The sequence below is a fragment of the Vespa mandarinia genome, chromosome 5, assembly GCF_050613455.1.
Source record: "Vespa mandarinia isolate Hongniang chromosome 5, ASM5061345v1, whole genome shotgun sequence".
NCBI classification, from domain to species: Eukaryota; Metazoa; Arthropoda; class Insecta; order Hymenoptera; family Vespidae; genus Vespa; species Vespa mandarinia.
This window is the reverse complement of record NC_140814.1, coordinates 7,480,692-7,498,017: the sequence shown is the minus strand read 5'-3', so window position 1 is coordinate 7,498,017 and position 17,326 is coordinate 7,480,692. Positions and strand designations below refer to the sequence as shown.

Genomic DNA, 17,326 nt, shown 5'->3' with positions numbered 1-17,326 from the left:
ATTGTACTCGTTAAATATGTAAAGTCGTAATAAGTTTCATGCTAATGTGTGATATATATTTCTACCATTGAACTCCATTATAAGAAACTTGTCCTGTTAAAATATCGATGACGCAAGTGAAAATGAGCGTAGAAATGGGAGAAAAAAGAAAAAAAGAAAGAAAAAGAGAGAAAAAAAAGAAGAAAAAAAACATAAAAAATCCTACCCACTACCATAATCTTTCTCATGACATTTCCGCAGAGCAAACACACCGGCGCGATCATGACGTTTACGATGCGATCTTTCTCACGAACGTTGTACGCTCGATCTTGCGGTAGACCGAGCCACAATGCGCAATTAACAAGAATGATCAGCGATTCTAAACCAAAAGACATAAGCTTTGCGAGATATTACTCAAGTGAAATCTAAGTAGAAGTAGATAATAACGAGTTTGTTGTTTTTTTTAACTAAATAGAAATCATTATAACGAAATCGATCTTATACATACGGGAGACTTCGCATAATGTCGATCAAAATAAACATATAAAATATTCCCTATTATACATACACATGTTTATAATATCTTAATTATGCAATTAGAATTAATCACGACAAGAGAAAGTCTTTCGCTCCGTGTACTATTGCCGAGAAATTTGAACCGAGTTCGACGAGAAGCCGATCGTTCACCCTCGATTTTCAGGGAGAGACGTGTCTCCAATTTTGAAGAAGGAGGAGGAGGAGGAGGAGGAGGAGGAGGAGGAGCAGAAGAAGAAGAAGAAGGAGAAGGAGAAAAAGGAAAAAAAAGATAGAGAGACTCCGAAACGTCTTGTTCGAGTGCGAGGCATCGTGATATATTTACGCGAACGGGGAGACTCCGGTAGAAAGGATGGCATCGGTCCAGCAACCACGTTACTGAAATAGATTTCGGCGCTGGTAATGCAACGGGTCCTCCTCGTAGGCAATGAATAGCGGCAAGAAGATCAGTAGCGCGTCGGCCAGTTCCCGAGGAAAAACCGGAGGTACCCGACTCCGCGAGCTACACATGAACGTGAGTGTGTAACCCTTTGATCCCTCAGTTTGTGAGTTCTCTCGATCGATCGATCGATCGATTGATTGATCGATCGATGGATGGATCGATCATCTGCATCGTTGATTATTAATTGTGTTTACTTTTAATGTGATTATCACGTAAGAAAAATCTACGCGTCGTATTTCCACGAAAGTTCATGTAAATATCCGCGAGAATAGAGCGACTCTGCTCTATTTTCGTACAGTGCATCGCGCCGAAGGAAAGAGAAAGAGAGAGAGAGAGAGAGAGAGAGAGAGAGATTCAACGCCAAGCTGCCTGGCCTCCGCTCGTATTTTTCATGATGAGATACATGAGGGGAAAGAAAAAAGAATGAAAAAATTGACTAGCTGTTGATAGATCCATCCGTGCGTGTTTTTAACGTTGAAAATTTCATTTTCATTGGGTATTACTCGAAATTGACGGAATTCGTATGTCTATCTAGAATTTGGAATAACTCCAACTTGCTCGGGCTTTAGCGATTTCATCGAGGAATAATTCTCGTCAACGATTTCTTCTTCTTCTTCTTCCTTCCTTTCGTTGCTAATCGGTACGATGAGTCAGAACACGACGATATGTTCCATGCCGCATAATTTTACAAGTATTAGACAAGAGAATGACGTTCGAGTTATGTCGAACGATTAAACAAGTAACGATATTATAAAAGAGCAATAAAAAGCTAAGATTTTCTAGAACATTGTATCTATGCCGTTTGGCCCGGGAAAATTTGTTTGGCCGTCCAAAACAGTATCGCGGGGAACAAAAGAGATAGCCACGTAGAAAGGGAAGAGAAGGAGTAAACGCGTTCTAAAGATACCATCTAATTCGAGAATCTAATTCACATTTATCTCACAGGCTTTAAGACTAACGTGATCGCGAACGAAAATGTCGGAATATCGTAGTTATTTATTTACTTGAAATATTTCAACGAGTTTTATTGGAATTATCGACGCCCATTCATATAACACGTGTCCCAGAATATGTCGAGGAATGTTGAGTCGCGAGATGACGACATTTCGCTTTATTTTTGGACGCGGAACAGAGATTTTTTATCGTTGCCCCCGTAAATAAAAACGATCGAAGGATATTTAAAATTTACTCCATTTCCGAAGAGTAATAAAAATTTTCTTTAAAAGATTTCATTCATTATAAATATTCTTCCTCTAACGACTTTGCAGAATCCGGGAGCTGAAAAATGGCGGCCCATGGCCATTTCGAATCCATCTACTCGATTGCGTATGGCACGGACCATGCCTCATTGGGTATTGGTACGTTCTAATGTACTTTTACATAATCGATATATTAATATCAAAATAAATAAGTCTACGAACTGACAGCGATTTGACATTGACAAGTAACATTTGACAATAGCTTTGAAAGAAAATATTTCGAATTAGAAATAGAAAAAGAAAAAAAAAAAAAAAACAATGTTGTATAAAAGGCACAACAACAGAAGGATGCAGAGGAGCGGAAGGAACGAATACCAACGCCACCGAAGGTACCACCACCATCGCTCTCCGGAGACTGTGGTGACCCAGACTATGAGATCATCGAATTCCCGATCCGTGGAACACCCCAGAAAACGACACCAATATCGACCGACCTAACATCCATTACGAAACATAGCAAATGTGCTCTATGCGGCACCGAGAACGTTTTCGCACGATGCGACACCTGCAAAGAGAATTATTGCGAAGCTTGTGACGACATGAATCATAAACATCCCAAGAGAAAAGCTCACGTTAGACGAAGGATCGTGACCGAGACAGCAGCAAAGAACAGACCACCTTTGCCACCAAAAGGTGAAAATCTAGGTGGTCCACCTCCTGTACCACCACCGAGAAGAAATCGCAAGAGCTCTCAGGTAGGCTGCGTCCTATCCTAAATCCTGAAATCCTATTACGAAAACATCTCCTAAAACGCAATAACTTTTCCTTCGTTTATTATGTTCCCTATCTCTCTCTCTCTCTCTCTCTCTCTCTCTCTCTCTCTCTCTTTCTTACATAAACTCGCTCACTCACTCACTCTTTCTCATGTCGATATTCCCTTTCCGGATCTGCAGATACCTTTATTATAACGACGGATCTTAATACTTAATATTTATATTCGTATTATTTGACGAACGTTCACGTTGATGATTCATTGTCACTACATACGTCACACCGAGGCAACGAAGATTGTTTACCCTTCGATATTTTATTACCGTTGAATTGTTTTACAGATTTTATTGTAACCACCCTCATATTGTTTTCTAATACACCATGTTACCGAAAAAGACGACTGCCGTATTCACTGAACCCATTCTCTCTCTTTCTCTCTCTCTCTCTCTCTCTCTCTCTCTCACTCTCTATCACAATTTCCGTTTGAAGGTAACGGCGTGGAAAAGACCTCCGGCAAAGTCATCATAGTTAATAATCAAAAAACAACGGAGATATTCTTGCTTCGTTGAAACAGTGAATATGGCAGGTTAGGGTTAGAACGGTAACACGATCATTTTTCATATACCATTCGTAATCTTTTCCGTACCGTTACTGGTACCTTCCCATTCCTGATCTTCCTACAGGACGAGATTACACGCAGAAACATAGGATTTATACGTACCTACCTACCTGTACCTACGTTTGAATTCTTTACAGCATCTACCATCGGCTTGTATAAAGTTTCTCGCTTAAAAAATAAATTCAATTACAGCGTATATAGCGTAGAAAAGTTTACGTTTAGGTGTCGGCATATCGTTTCGTATATCCTTCTATGCGTATCCACGATGACAATTTATGTATTCGACAAAATATACCTATGTAAAAAAAAAAAAAAGAAAAAAAAAGAAAAGAAAAGAAAAAAAACCGAACACGGTATTTCGAACGTCAAAATGTGATATCTAAATCCAAGGTGTAAGTTAAAGTTTCGCGCTTAGGCCAAACTCACGCAGAATCAAGGAGCTACGAATCGATCATTGATCGAGAAACCAGGAAGTACGAAGCGTGATCTTTCCAACGCTAGTGGATCATCGTCGGCGTCTAGGGAGACAAATTTTCAAGGATCGAAGATAACGCGATCAACGATTAATACCACGATCGAAGGATCAGGATCGGGTACCGACAAAATGTCTACCTTACAGGTGTGCTTTTATTTAAATATCGATATTGGAGCTCGTAGTTCGGTAGAACTTCAGAGTAATTCTGATGTTTTAGGAAAGATACAGGAGATATCAGGAAGCAATGAGAGCACAAGATGCAAATCGACGAAGACGTACACCATCGGATGCTTCGTCGAGAGAAACCACAAGTCCCAGGCCGGTTAGCATAGGGAGTTCTAAAGCTACGCCGCCTTTACCACCTCCACCACCTCCAAGATCTATAATACAATCGACCAGCGTGTGCGATCTCACGACACCACCGCATATGTGGAATCTTGGAATGCATCAGGTATGTAATCGATAGAAAAGAGAATAAACGTAAAGAAACGGATTTTACAATGAAAAGAAATTTGTCGATGGTTGTGTTCAGGCACAATCGATGGCACAGTTAGGTCCCGGTGGAATGCCAATGATGTGGTACTCGCCGAACAATCCCTGGGACGCTTCGTCAATGAGTGCTTCGACCTTGAGTTTAAATCATCCAGCTTTATGGGCATACCCCATGGGATATCATCCGTCTCAAATGTTACCACCGCATTATCCGGGAACTTTGTCAAGACCGCACAGTCCAGCGAGGAGTATAAAATCTAGCAGAAGGTCCAGGGCACCCTCACCATCTCCAAGTATAAAATCAAGAAAGTCTATCGTCTCGAGATCGAGATCGAGAATATCACCAGGATCGCCATCGGATGCTAGCTCCGAAGATTCCGAGGAATCTGATTTTGACGATAGACTTTCTCGAGGATCGAGAAGTATCAGACGAGGTAGCGTTCCAAGAAGTATCAGACAAAGAAGTTATCAGGATAACGATGGTTCTAGAACTTTACTTTCTCGACCTCGTCGAGAGTAAGTAGTCTATACGTTTGCTTTGTATTCTAACGATCTATAGATACTCCCAAGAGTATCGTTATTCATGAGAGTTCGATTTTCTAGGAGACTAACGTCGGAGGATAGGATGACCAGTACGGAGGAACAATGGTCTGAAAATCAATCGACCAGACGGTACTCGATGTCCTCAAGAGGTTACGAGGACTCTCGAAGGAATACAATCGATTCTCGCCTTCGGAACATTGAAAATGGGACTTACCACGATCAACGACGCGAACGACGACGACGTAAAAGTACCGACGAGGAACTGTCCGATCGAAAATCTAATCCAACAGCTAGAACGAGGATCACAAGTTCCTCCGACGATCATTTCGAACGGACGGAAAAACGTTCGACGTTATACGACGACGAAATCCTTTCGACGAAGAGACAATCTTTAAGAGGCGAAGACGATTCGAGGAGATCTATCTCGCAGAGAGCTTCGAGAATGACTATGGCCGCCGAAGCGGAAAGACAAGCTCTAGATTCAACCTTGAAAAGAGAAATAGAAAATGATACCTTGGAACGTCTTTCGTCGCGTTCTATACGAAACGCCACAACGGATGTCGAGGAACTGCGTAAAAGGGAACAACGAATTCAGGAGCAAAATATAATCTCGTCGAAGAGAATATCGTCGTTTAAAAGAGAGGACTCGTTGGATAAGAGTGAACGATCTTCCGTACACCGTAGCTCGAGAAGGTCTTCCATCGAAACGGATATAAATCCAAATTTAAAAAGATTATCCGCACGTGAAATATCCCGAACAAAGGAGGACGACGATAGGAGTTTAACGAGCAATAAAAAAGAATCGAGCATAGATCGGGACTCTCAAATATCTCGAAATAACGAATCGATTCAAATCAAAGAGAAGAAAATCTACGTCGAAGATAACAATGAGTCGTTCAAAGGATCGAAAGAAATAGTAAATGCGTTGAAGAAAAATTCTCCTACGTATAAAAAAGGTACGATCGAATTACCAACTGACGAATGGTCCTGCGAGCACTGTACTTTCATTAACAAAATCACCGAACGCGTTTGCGTAATCTGCTGCAAAACCAGAAGCAGTGCTCTACCTTCGAACGAGACGGATGATCCCGATCCCAACATAGAAGATATTCAAACAATCGATAACGATAACAAACAAGTGTCGGGTTCTACCGAGGATCCTAATCTCGATTTGGAGAAGAAAACAAATCTTTTGAAAATCTCAAATAGCGAAGAAAGTGGTGACAGTGGATCGACAAAGAACAAAGGTAGAACCGGACGAAAAATCAGCTTTTCTTTTGGTACCAAGTTATCCAAATGACGAAATAATTTTACATGTTACCCTATTTTCGTAACCGACCCGAGTTCTTTTTCGTTCGTTCGTTCGTTCGTTCGTTCGTTCGTTCGTTCGTTCGTTCGTTTTCATAAACACACACTAGCCCCCAGCTTTTATTTTCTTTCGATTCGCGAGATTTCAAAATGTTTCTAAATATTTTTTTACCGTTCTTCTAATAGACCATTGATCATTGTTCCTCTTCTCTATATGTGTATCCTTGAATGAATAATAAAGAAGCATGCAAACTGTTTCTCACGTCTTTCGTGGAAGTCAAATGCGTAAGCGTATTTGAAATTTCACTATATGATTTATCTATGAAATTCATTATTATTCATTCAAGTTCACAATCTTTTCAAGAACGAATACGCATTTGACTTGTGGATATACCTTTACTCCAAACAAGAATCAAAAGAAAATAATTAAAAATATAAAATAAGATGAAAGAACAATAAATACAAATCAATTGAGAAAAGAACGTAAAATCTTCTGATCAATTAAATAATTACACACATTTTGCATCAATGTTATTCATATTGACGATAAGCAATAAACAAGTAATTAAAATGAGAGACGACGAAAGAAAAAAAAAGAAAAAAAGAAAAAAGAAAAGAAAACAGATAAGACAATGCAAGAAGAAATATATTCTGTCGTTTTTCTCATCGGAAATGTACTTGTTCGGTTTCAGGTATAAGCCTAGCAGAAAGTTCGACAGATATGCATGACGTTAAATTATCCGAAGCATCGACCACGTCCGAGAAAAAAGACGAAGTAACTTTGACATCCTCGACACCAACATTATCCTTATCAAAAGGAATTAATCCTGAAGATATCGAAGAACTCGTAAAACGACCAGAGATATCTAAATCCAATGAGAGGATCGAAGAAACTCGTAAAGTTTCAACTGGAACATCTCCGCCACCTCAAAGTATCTCCACCCAAGTAAGCCACCACAAGTTCGAGAAATAAACGCTTAACATATGTTTGTCGACGATAATGTGCTATAATATCTAATCGAAAGAAATAAACAAAAAAAAAAGTAATAAGAATAATAATAATAAGAATAATAATAATAATAATAATAATAATAATAATAATAATAATAATAATAATAATAATAATAATAATAATAAAAGAAAGAAAGAAAATAAAAAAAAAGCAACAAAAAATTGACGAGAACGTTCATTCGATGGGAAAGAAATAAATGTTTCAGACATACGATTTCCTTCCACGAGGAGGTAGTGGTTCCCTTCGTAGATCGATGTCGACTTCCAAAGGATTTTTGTCCTACGAGGATAGCGAGACAGAGGTAGGAGGAGACGAGAGCTATATCAACTTTCATCCGTCTCCTATTTAAAATTCACAATGATTTTATCATCGTATAAAATCGTTTACTTTCGTACGACAAATTTACATCGATGGACGGATGAATGTTAATAAACGCAATGTCGGATTGTTCATTAACGACTAAAACGTTCTCTCTCAGGAATATATCATTTCGTTCTCATTAATACGTCTTAATAAAAAACGATACGGAGTATATGTTACAGGAACCAAACAGATTTACAAACAGTCCCGATCTTTATCCACGAACTATACACGAACAATATCTACGGCAGGCGATTTCAAGTCAGAGCAGAGATCGAACACGAAGAAATTCCATCGACTCAGCTCATCTATATTATCGCTCTAGGGTAATCAAGATACACTTGCTTTATCGTAATTGACGCGATGGATTTTTTTCTTTGTGCTAAGTAATCATAGATTTTCTTAACCCAACAGTTCTAACAACTTTGTGTCCTCGGTGTGAACGTAGGTAGGCAGGATGATGATTTATTTATTTTTCTTTTTTTTTTCTTCTTCTCTTTTTTCTTTTTTTTTCTTTTTTCTTTCGTCTTTCTTTTTTTTCCATTATTTCTCCGATATATATATATATATATATATCACAGGCTTTAGTTTTAATCAGGAGCATCATGTGTTAAGCTTGATCGCTTTTCTTCGCGATTTCAATAAATCAAACGCAATATCTCATTGACTTTTGATATTTGTATATTCTATAGGAACCTAGCCAACCTAGATTCATCGAAGTAGGTCCTAGTACATCATCTCAAGGTGTATCTACGTTGACTCGTCAAGGATTAGAAATCGTCGAGCTCTTGCGAGAAGCCGAGAGACAAGGATATTCGACTGACGACGTACAGGTGGCCCTAACACAGGGTGCATCCAATCCAATAGAATGGTTAAAGACGCAATGGCCTCGTTCGATCGAAGCCGTTCAAATTTTGGTAAGCACTCAGGGAAAGGAACAAAGAGAGAATAATATCGGTGTCCTTTCTGTCAACGAAGCGAAGGATGCTTTAAGATCGGTCAAAGGTGACGTTTGGAATGCTGTCACCATTGCTATCCAACGTAGACAGCACAAGGTAACATATTTATTCATATACATATACATATATATATATATATATATCGAATTATGATAAACGATAGAATTAATTTCTAATAATCTTTTTCTTCTATGACATCTTATTTCTAGACCGCAGAAATTCTAACAAAGGGCAATTTTACGATGGCTGATGTTGTTAAAGCTCTCGATAACAACGATGGCATCGTCGATGCCGCTTTACTCGAGTTACAGAAAAATCAATTGAAGCCATTTTTAATGAGGATCTGGGGTCCTCCGGTCGGGGTCGAAAACGATGGGGCTGCACCACAAGGAGGTCAGTCAATTTATTCTTATGGTATATAAATAGGACGTAAAGTTATCAAACTATAAATACATGATTAAATTATATTAATAATTGTTAATAAATATATAAAGAATTGATGAAACATGGGAGAGTAATGAGGACGATGTGAAAAAAAAAGAATATAAAAATAAATAAATAAATAAAAAAGAAAGAAAAGAAAAATATAATGCATAAAAATTTATCTACGTAAATAGATGCGGCTGGTATAGTTGGTGGTGCAACAAGGATTCTCGAACAGATTACCAATGTATCGGATACGGAGGCGAAGAAGCAGGTAATGTCACCAATTATTGACAATTTCGTCGCATTGCAGACCGACTTTAGAAAACAGCTGGCGGCGTTAAGACAAATGACTTATAATTGGGAATACGAGAAAGACCCTCTAAACAACACTCGAGGTAATAATTCGGTTGATTTACTCGGCAGCTCGAACGGCGAAGACCCGACGATCGACGAAACCCTATTACCAAGATCACTAGAAAATATTAATTCAAGTCAAACGATAGACGTAGAGATTGAACAAACGGATAAATTAGAAAATACCATGGATGATAAAGATAATCGATTAGAGAGTGATATAATTGAATCAATGGAAAATAAACAGGATAACGATGATACGAATATTATAGGAAATAATGTGGGATTAACGGAGGAGAAAGAATTCGAGATCAATGACGAAAATAAAATAAAAGAAATAATTCGTATCGATGAATCGTCGAAGGTAATAAAAACTCATGATGAAGACGATCGAAATAATAATTTCAAAGAAGATATTACGCTGGTGGATTCATACGATGCCGTAGTTACGAATGAGAAACATTTCAATTCTGAAATTGCTACGGTTACAGAGAAATCCGATGATGAGGATGTTACGAAAGGGAATAAAGAAATGGCGAATGAGAATGAAATATCGATGGGCGATAGGAATAAGGAGGATGGAAAGCTCTTTCGTAACAAGACTTTGCCGGAGGATAAAAAAAATATTTCACAAGAGTCCTCCCTTCAACGAGATACAAATATCGTCGAGCAATCGGATCTGAAAATGCATAATGACGCTACGGATCGTACGATAACAAGAAAAATAAACGAATCTAAGATAGAGAATTTATTTACGAACGAACGTTCTACCATAAACGAGGTTGATTTAGAAGTAAACGCTGTATCTCAGTCTAAAACGATGGATTTGCTAATGTCTGCTGTTAAATCCTTGCCAGAACAAATGATAGGTCCTTTCGTAAAAGCTATGAAAATGTTATCGCCCAAATTGACGACAATCGATACCGATACCGATGTAAATGAAAACGATTATACCAACCTTGCCTCTAATCCTCATTCTGTTCATTCCGAGTCAATGATCGGAGGAAAGGAGGAAGAAAATGATAATGTAAATGATCGACCGATCGATATACTTGTTTTAGATAAAAAGGATATTAAAGGTAGAATTTCTGAATCCATCGATGAAAATAAAAAGATTACAACGATCGATAGGGCTTTAGAAGAAATAGAAATCGAACAATCATCTATGGTCGTACTTGATAACGAAAATGAAAATAATAATATATCGAAGGCAAATAACGACAACGTGAATTTCGAAGGAAAAGATTTGACGAATCAACAGAAGGACTTCCGAGCGGTAGGTATGGATCGAACTGAAGCTAATACTCCGCTAACTAACATAGGACAGAACACGACAATGGATAAAGCTGCAATCCCTTCGGACATATCATTAACAAACGCATATCATTACGAGCTGTCATTGAATCATGATTTTCAATCACGAATGATAGCCGATACATACGTGGACATGCATTCTGAAATCATTGTGGATAATGAAAACATGAATACGGAATTGATAGATCTACATGATAATTTTTCAATGACGGACAGAGCACTCATAGAAAGTAATAATAATTATAATGATAATGATGATAACAATGATAAGAGAGATAGAGAATCGATGAAACTGGATGAGGAACTATCGAATGTAACTTCACGTATAATCAATGAACATTCCAATGATCAATCGCATCTAATTAATACATCAATGATCGATGGATCCATAAACATAATATCATTTTCAAAAGAAGCGAATAACACTTCCAATGATTTCGCATTATCCCATAATCCCATGATCGACTTAACGTTTGATAACAAACATAATGATGCAGAATCATCATCGACTAATGACAAATCAATTGATATTCTAGATTCATCTATTCGTAACGATATTCATTCTAATGATTCTAGTAATTTGATCGAACTTAAAGATGATTTAATCATCGACGTGCCAATATTAACGCCAATGAAAATATCTAATGATAATCAACGATCGATTTTAATCGATATTTTCGAAATTGATAAAGAAAATTTACAGAGTAATATTTTAAAAGATTCGATCGATACTAATTCGTTTAATCGATCGAAATCTGACGCGCCTTTTTTAAATTTCAATCCTAAACTCGCCGACGAATCGTTCGAATTTTCATCGCGATTAAAATCAAAAGATCTTCTAGATTCGAATAATAATGCGCCAGAAAGTTTATCCAATTTGTCCTCTTTAAATCAAATCAAATCAAATACATCTAAACTTTTGAATATCGAACAAATAAAAACGATAGATAAGAACGATGATAAATCGCGCATAACGAAAAGTGAAAACGTTGAAATTATTAGCGAAATTATTTTATCGCCGTTATTAAATGACATACAGACAGTTCGCGAGACGATCGACGATCAAAAACTTTCTTACGAGGTACCGTCGTTCCTTGAAAACTTGAATCTCATCGAATCGCCGCCTCGAGTTTTTTTAGAATCGAATATTAATGACATCTCGGCTGGTATTATCGAAATAAACATATCCGAATCTCCGATTATAGCTGTAAACGATTGCGCTCCGATCAAAGAAATAGAAAAAATTAATTCCGAATTGGAAAACGGAAAGAAAATCGTTGATAAGATTAAGGAGGAACCGATCGATGATTTAAACGTTAACATTTCCGAAAAGATTAAATCCAATGACATTGACAAAATCGAAACGAATTTAATTGAATCAATTGATAGTGCGACAAAACTAACGAGAGGTGATATTATTAAAGAACGATCTAAATCGCCGGTAAAAAAAGTAAGTAGAAGAAAATCACCAGTTAAGATCATAAAGAGAACTAATACGCTTCTACCTAAAAAGATCTCGACAAAAATCAACGTTCTTCCGAGAACCAATGCTCTTGTGAAAGCGAAAAATGCAGCCGCTGAAATAATGAAGAAACCGATCGGTTTGAAAAGTATTACAAAGATTGAAGACACACGATCGAATGGATCCATCGAACATATTAAAGACGATCGCGTTAAGAGATCAGAGAATACAATAAAATCAATAAAATCATCGATCGATAATGAAAAAAGATCTACGAGCTCTACGAATCAAAGATCGATCGAATCGACGTTTGTACGATCTAAAGAAACGACAAATATCAAGGACGAAAGAATAGAATTCGAAAGAGATGAGAGTGTCGATAAAAACAAGTCTAAAGTTAAATTCATTTCGAAAATTCCCATTTTAACTGGACGATCCAAAATGTCATCTAAAAATGTGCGAGCTACAGCATCGAAAGATAAACCAGTAAAAATAAATAAAATAATATTGGGATCTATACCAACGAAATTGCCTGTTGCGAGACAAACAATTTTAAAAACAAATCTAAAAGATACGAAGATATCGAATATTTTAGAAAATGTTAAAGAGAATGATATTGTCGTTAAAAGAGAAAAAGAAACGATTAAAATCAATCGAACGGTGGATAAGATCGACGACAAAAAAATTGACGTAGATAACGATGGATTTAATTGTCGAACGGGGAAAGAAAAATTAGAAAACAACTTAGAAACTTTAGAGATCAAAACTGAAATGGAACGATCTAATAACAGTGATGACGGCGAATCAGGTTCCGAGCACGATAACGAAGAAAATGAAGAAGACGAAGATGATGATGATGAAGGAGAAGAAAAAGAGGTTTCAGACGTCGAAGAATCCAGTTCGGTTTTCGATAGTTCCTCCTCCGAGTCAGAAAATTTTACCGTGCTAATGAGAGAAGTTCCTAAGTCTAGCTCGGAGAAAAGTAACTCTGTCGAGAGTCTGATCACCGTTGAAGATCAAATAGAAAAGACGTTGCAGGCTATAAGAGCCGAATTATCGAATTACGAGTCTGACGAATTAGAGGAAAATGAAGATTTGAAACTCGACGAGAGAGATGCGAAAAAAGGGGGGAATATAGAAAATGATGATTCGTCGTCTCTGAGCGACGAAATATTTGAGGAAGCAATATCTGATGTGGAAGAGTCCATTGACATTAATATCGCTAAGGTGAACAAAATAGAAATTACTCAAAATGACATTAAAATAAAGACTTCGGAAGATTCGTCGATCGTATCGAAGAGTCGCGATGAAAAAACGACAATAGAAAAACAAAAATCAAAAGAATCTAATAATAAGATAACGAGAAATAAAATGAAATATAATTTGATTAATGACGATGCAAATAAAAATACGAGTAACGTCAATGAAATATTAAAGAAAAATACGGGTAAGATCGCGAAATTAGAGAAAAAGAATTTACATGATGGCAATACGAAAGACGTGAAAATAATACAAAGCGTTAAAACGTTACGAGAGGTCGAGACGAATGATAAAAATAAAAGAAAAAAAGATAAGGAAGATACACGAGTTACGCAGAGTAAAAGATTTTCTTTAGTAGCCAGTTGTATACGTCGATTCGAGGGTGAAGATAAAACAGAAAGGAAACGTAATGAAGTTGAAAATGTCAACGCTACGAGAAGAGAGGGATCTCCCAAAACGGAAAGGGAGGTCAGTAAAACGAAAAAAAAAATAAAAAAAAAAAAAAAAAAAATAAAAAATAAATATATCCCGACTACTTCATTATCCTACGATGCTGATAGCCCAATGTCTACAAACATGCTCGAGCTAATTAAAATTAAATGGAGAGTGGCCTGACTTAGTTTTCCTATCTCTTTTGATCATAGTAATAACTTAGTAATAGTAATCTCTCTTTCTCTCTCTCTCTCTCTCTCTCTCTCTATCTATCTCTCTTTCTTTCCTCTATCTTTTAGGGTAGAACTTATCAAGGGTAAGTACTTTTCCTTGTAACAAATAACTAACATTTTATATGTTGTAAGAATAAAGATATCGGTGTTAGATAAAAATTATTCATCAAATATATACTAAGCATTAGACGCATCTGACAAAAACATCTTCACATACGACATTGAATGCATTCGTTCATGCTTTCAAATTAGATTCCATTTTATTCTCTAAATCATAGTAAACAAATTAAAGAGCTCGTTTCTAGACGTTGGTGCCAAAGAGCTATATTTTGCATGATAAAATATTAATAATTTTTCGCCATTTATTTACATTTGCTATCACTTATTAACATTTTATCGTATCACGTAACTTTGCAGCATGTTCGTTAAACATTTATCTCTAAAGATTTAATTAATTATTAATTATAGATCGATCGATGTCTAAGAAAGAAAAAAAAATAATAAAAAAAGGAAAAAAATCAATTATAAACAATTATATATTGTAAATTTGATTTCGCATCACGAAATTTTTATGTTCGTTAACAGAGAACGGCACGTAGATTGTTAGCTGAGGGACGTGCATCGAATTACGAGGAGGCTGAAGTAGCTGCCAGTTTATTAGCTCTCAAATTCGGGGATGCAGAAGCTATTCATGCCGCTAAGGAATGTGGTAGTGTCGAGTCGGCTCTTGCATTTTTACAACAAGAATGCGAACTTTGTACCGGACGTTATGCGATGAGTCAGGTCGGTGCATAATACGCGATTTATATTCTAAAAATAATTACAAAGAAAAAAACATTATATAAATATATGTATATATATATATATATATATATATATATATATACACATTTTAGATGATATCCCTGTTGAAATGTACACATCGCTGTTGTAACGAGTGTGCCAAAAATTATTTCACCATTCAGATAAGCGATAGAAATATAATAGACGCTGTATGTCCGTTTTGCAAAGAACCTAATCTGAGGGATGCGAACGAAGACGACGTTCTAGAATATTTTAGTAATCTAGACATTCAATTAAAATCACTTTTGGATCCTCCTATTCACGAACTCTTTCAAAGAAAGCTAAGAGATCGGACTCTTATGCAAGATCCTAATTTTAAATGGTGCATTCAGGTAATCGCTCGGCTTTAATTCTATATTTTAAAAAGATATATACAACAGTATGAATATTTAATCAACTAAACTGTTGTTTGCTAGTGCTCGAGTGGCTTTTATGCGGACCCAGAACACAAGAGACTGATCTGTCCTGACTGTAGATCTATAACGTGTGCCTTTTGTCGGAAGCCTGTATGTAAACACGACGATTGTAAACATATAATAGTAATAAGAAGTGAACGTATAACGACTGAACTCATTCACAGTGGGAGAAACAACACGAAGGTATAACTTGCGAACAATTCGCAGCTTGGAAAGATGAAAATGATCCAGATAATCAAGCGGCTGGTTTAGCGAAACATTTGGCCGATAATGGTATTGATTGTCCCAAATGTAAATTTCGATATTCTTTATCTCGAGGAGGTATAATTATTTAAAAAAAAAAAAAAAAAAAAAACATTCGAAATAATAATCGAAAAAAAAAATCCTTTGGTACAAAAATAAAATATATAACATCTTTTTTACAGGTTGCATGCATTTTACCTGCAGTCAATGCAAATTTGAATTTTGTTGTGGTTGCGGTAAAGCTTTTTTTATGGGTGCTAAATGCTCGATTAGTCCCTACTGCGCAAAATTAGGCCTTCACGCTCATCATCCGCGCAATTGCCTCTTCTATCTTCGCGACAAGGAACCCGCACAATTACAACAATTACTCAAAGAGAATGGCATTGAGTACGATACGGAAGGGCCAATAGGTGAAAGGAAATGTAAAGTTCAATTGCAAAAGGAAACCCCAGCGGGTGTTGTCGATGCAATTTGCAATTCGGACGTCGTCGAGGGACAAGCTGGTTTATGCAGGTTGAAAATTTGTTTAACGTTAATCCTAACGATCGATTTAATTCTTTATTCTAACGAAATCATTAACGTAACATTTTATAAGTTAATCGTAAAAATGAAAAAAAAAAAAAAAGAAAAAAAGAAAAAAAGGTAAGTTCAAACGACAAAGGAATTACTCGAAAGATAAAAATCTTTTCGCTTCTTATATTTTATATTCTAATTCTATAGAATTAAAAAGATCCTAAAAACGACTCCCCTTAATTACTTAATAGTCTATCCTAAAATGCTAACACGTTATCCCATATTCAGGATTCATTACGTCGAGTATCTTGTTCGAAAGATACGTTCTACGCAGTTGGAACCTCTTCCGCTGTTGAATGTAGACGATCTCGAGACTTGCGTTAAACGAAGCGGCTTAAAGCTACCTCCAAATTGGTACGGGCGTGACCCAGAACACTACAGGAAAGATCTGACGGAGGTAAAAAACGAAACCGGTACAAGATACGACTAACATCTGGGTACTTTTCCCCGCAGGCAGCACTACATTGAATACTTGGCGGGCCTGGTACTCAAAAGCAAGCTGGACCCTGTGGCCATCTTTGACTTGAACGACGCCAAGCAAGAGTTGCGCCGACGGGGAAAAGTTCCCCCTGCGAAGGACCAGGAAATGTCCGAGCGGGATTATCTCCAGGCGTGTATTCAGGTGACTAACCAATTCCTATCCTTCCCTTTTTCATTTTAATCCTTCCATCTAGAAATAATCTATTACAAATAAAGAAAATACATAATATAAATTAATACACTAAACAAATTAACTTTTTCTCGTTAAGGCGGGCTTTTATCTTTTAAATTAATTAATTACTCATATTATATAACGATCTCCCATATATTTATTTACATTAATCTTTCATATTAAATTTGTCCATATCAAATGGATGTATTACTATTTTACAGATTGTACAAAAGGAAATTCCACTGGAATAGTAGGAAATAAACACGTGAGAAACCTTCAAGATTCTATAAAAAAAAAAAAAAAAAAAAAAAAAAGAAAAAGAAAAAAAAAGAAAAAAGAAAAAAATCTACGTTCCACGTATTTTAATGCGGTACTTATTTATTTTATCAGTACCCATCGTATGTAGGAAGCAATTCAAAGCTCAA

The 17,326-nt window shown here is 36.6% G+C and overlaps 1 protein-coding gene across 8 annotated transcripts; it reads left to right on the top strand.

The window, feature by feature from the left end:
* The first annotated feature begins 837 nt into the window (after positions 1-837).
* Positions 838-17,268, top strand: LUBEL (Linear Ubiquitin E3 ligase). Of its 8 annotated transcripts, XM_035866388.2 has the most exons (23): positions 843-1,027; positions 2,224-2,313; positions 2,487-2,909; positions 3,960-4,163; positions 4,237-4,470; positions 4,552-5,027; positions 5,115-6,301; positions 7,055-7,308; positions 7,580-7,675; positions 7,917-8,060; positions 8,427-8,789; positions 8,903-9,086; positions 9,311-10,753; positions 11,993-12,237; positions 12,301-13,977; positions 14,760-14,957; positions 15,071-15,349; positions 15,434-15,523; positions 15,598-15,754; positions 15,859-16,189; positions 16,478-16,603; positions 16,703-16,871; positions 17,123-17,268. In XM_035866388.2, exons 1-23 carry the CDS (start codon positions 941-943, stop codon positions 17,150-17,152), a joined length of 8,487 nt encoding a protein of 2,828 aa, XP_035722281.2. In that variant the 5' UTR covers positions 843-940; the 3' UTR covers positions 17,153-17,268. The 8 variants fall into 8 exon arrangements, with proteins under 8 accessions (XP_085513006.1, XP_085513008.1, XP_035722281.2 ...); XM_085656882.1 differs by having other exon boundaries at positions 842-1,027; positions 11,993-13,977; positions 15,598-15,706; XM_085656881.1 differs by having other exon boundaries at positions 11,993-13,977.
* Positions 17,269-17,326: the final 58 nt, after the last annotated feature.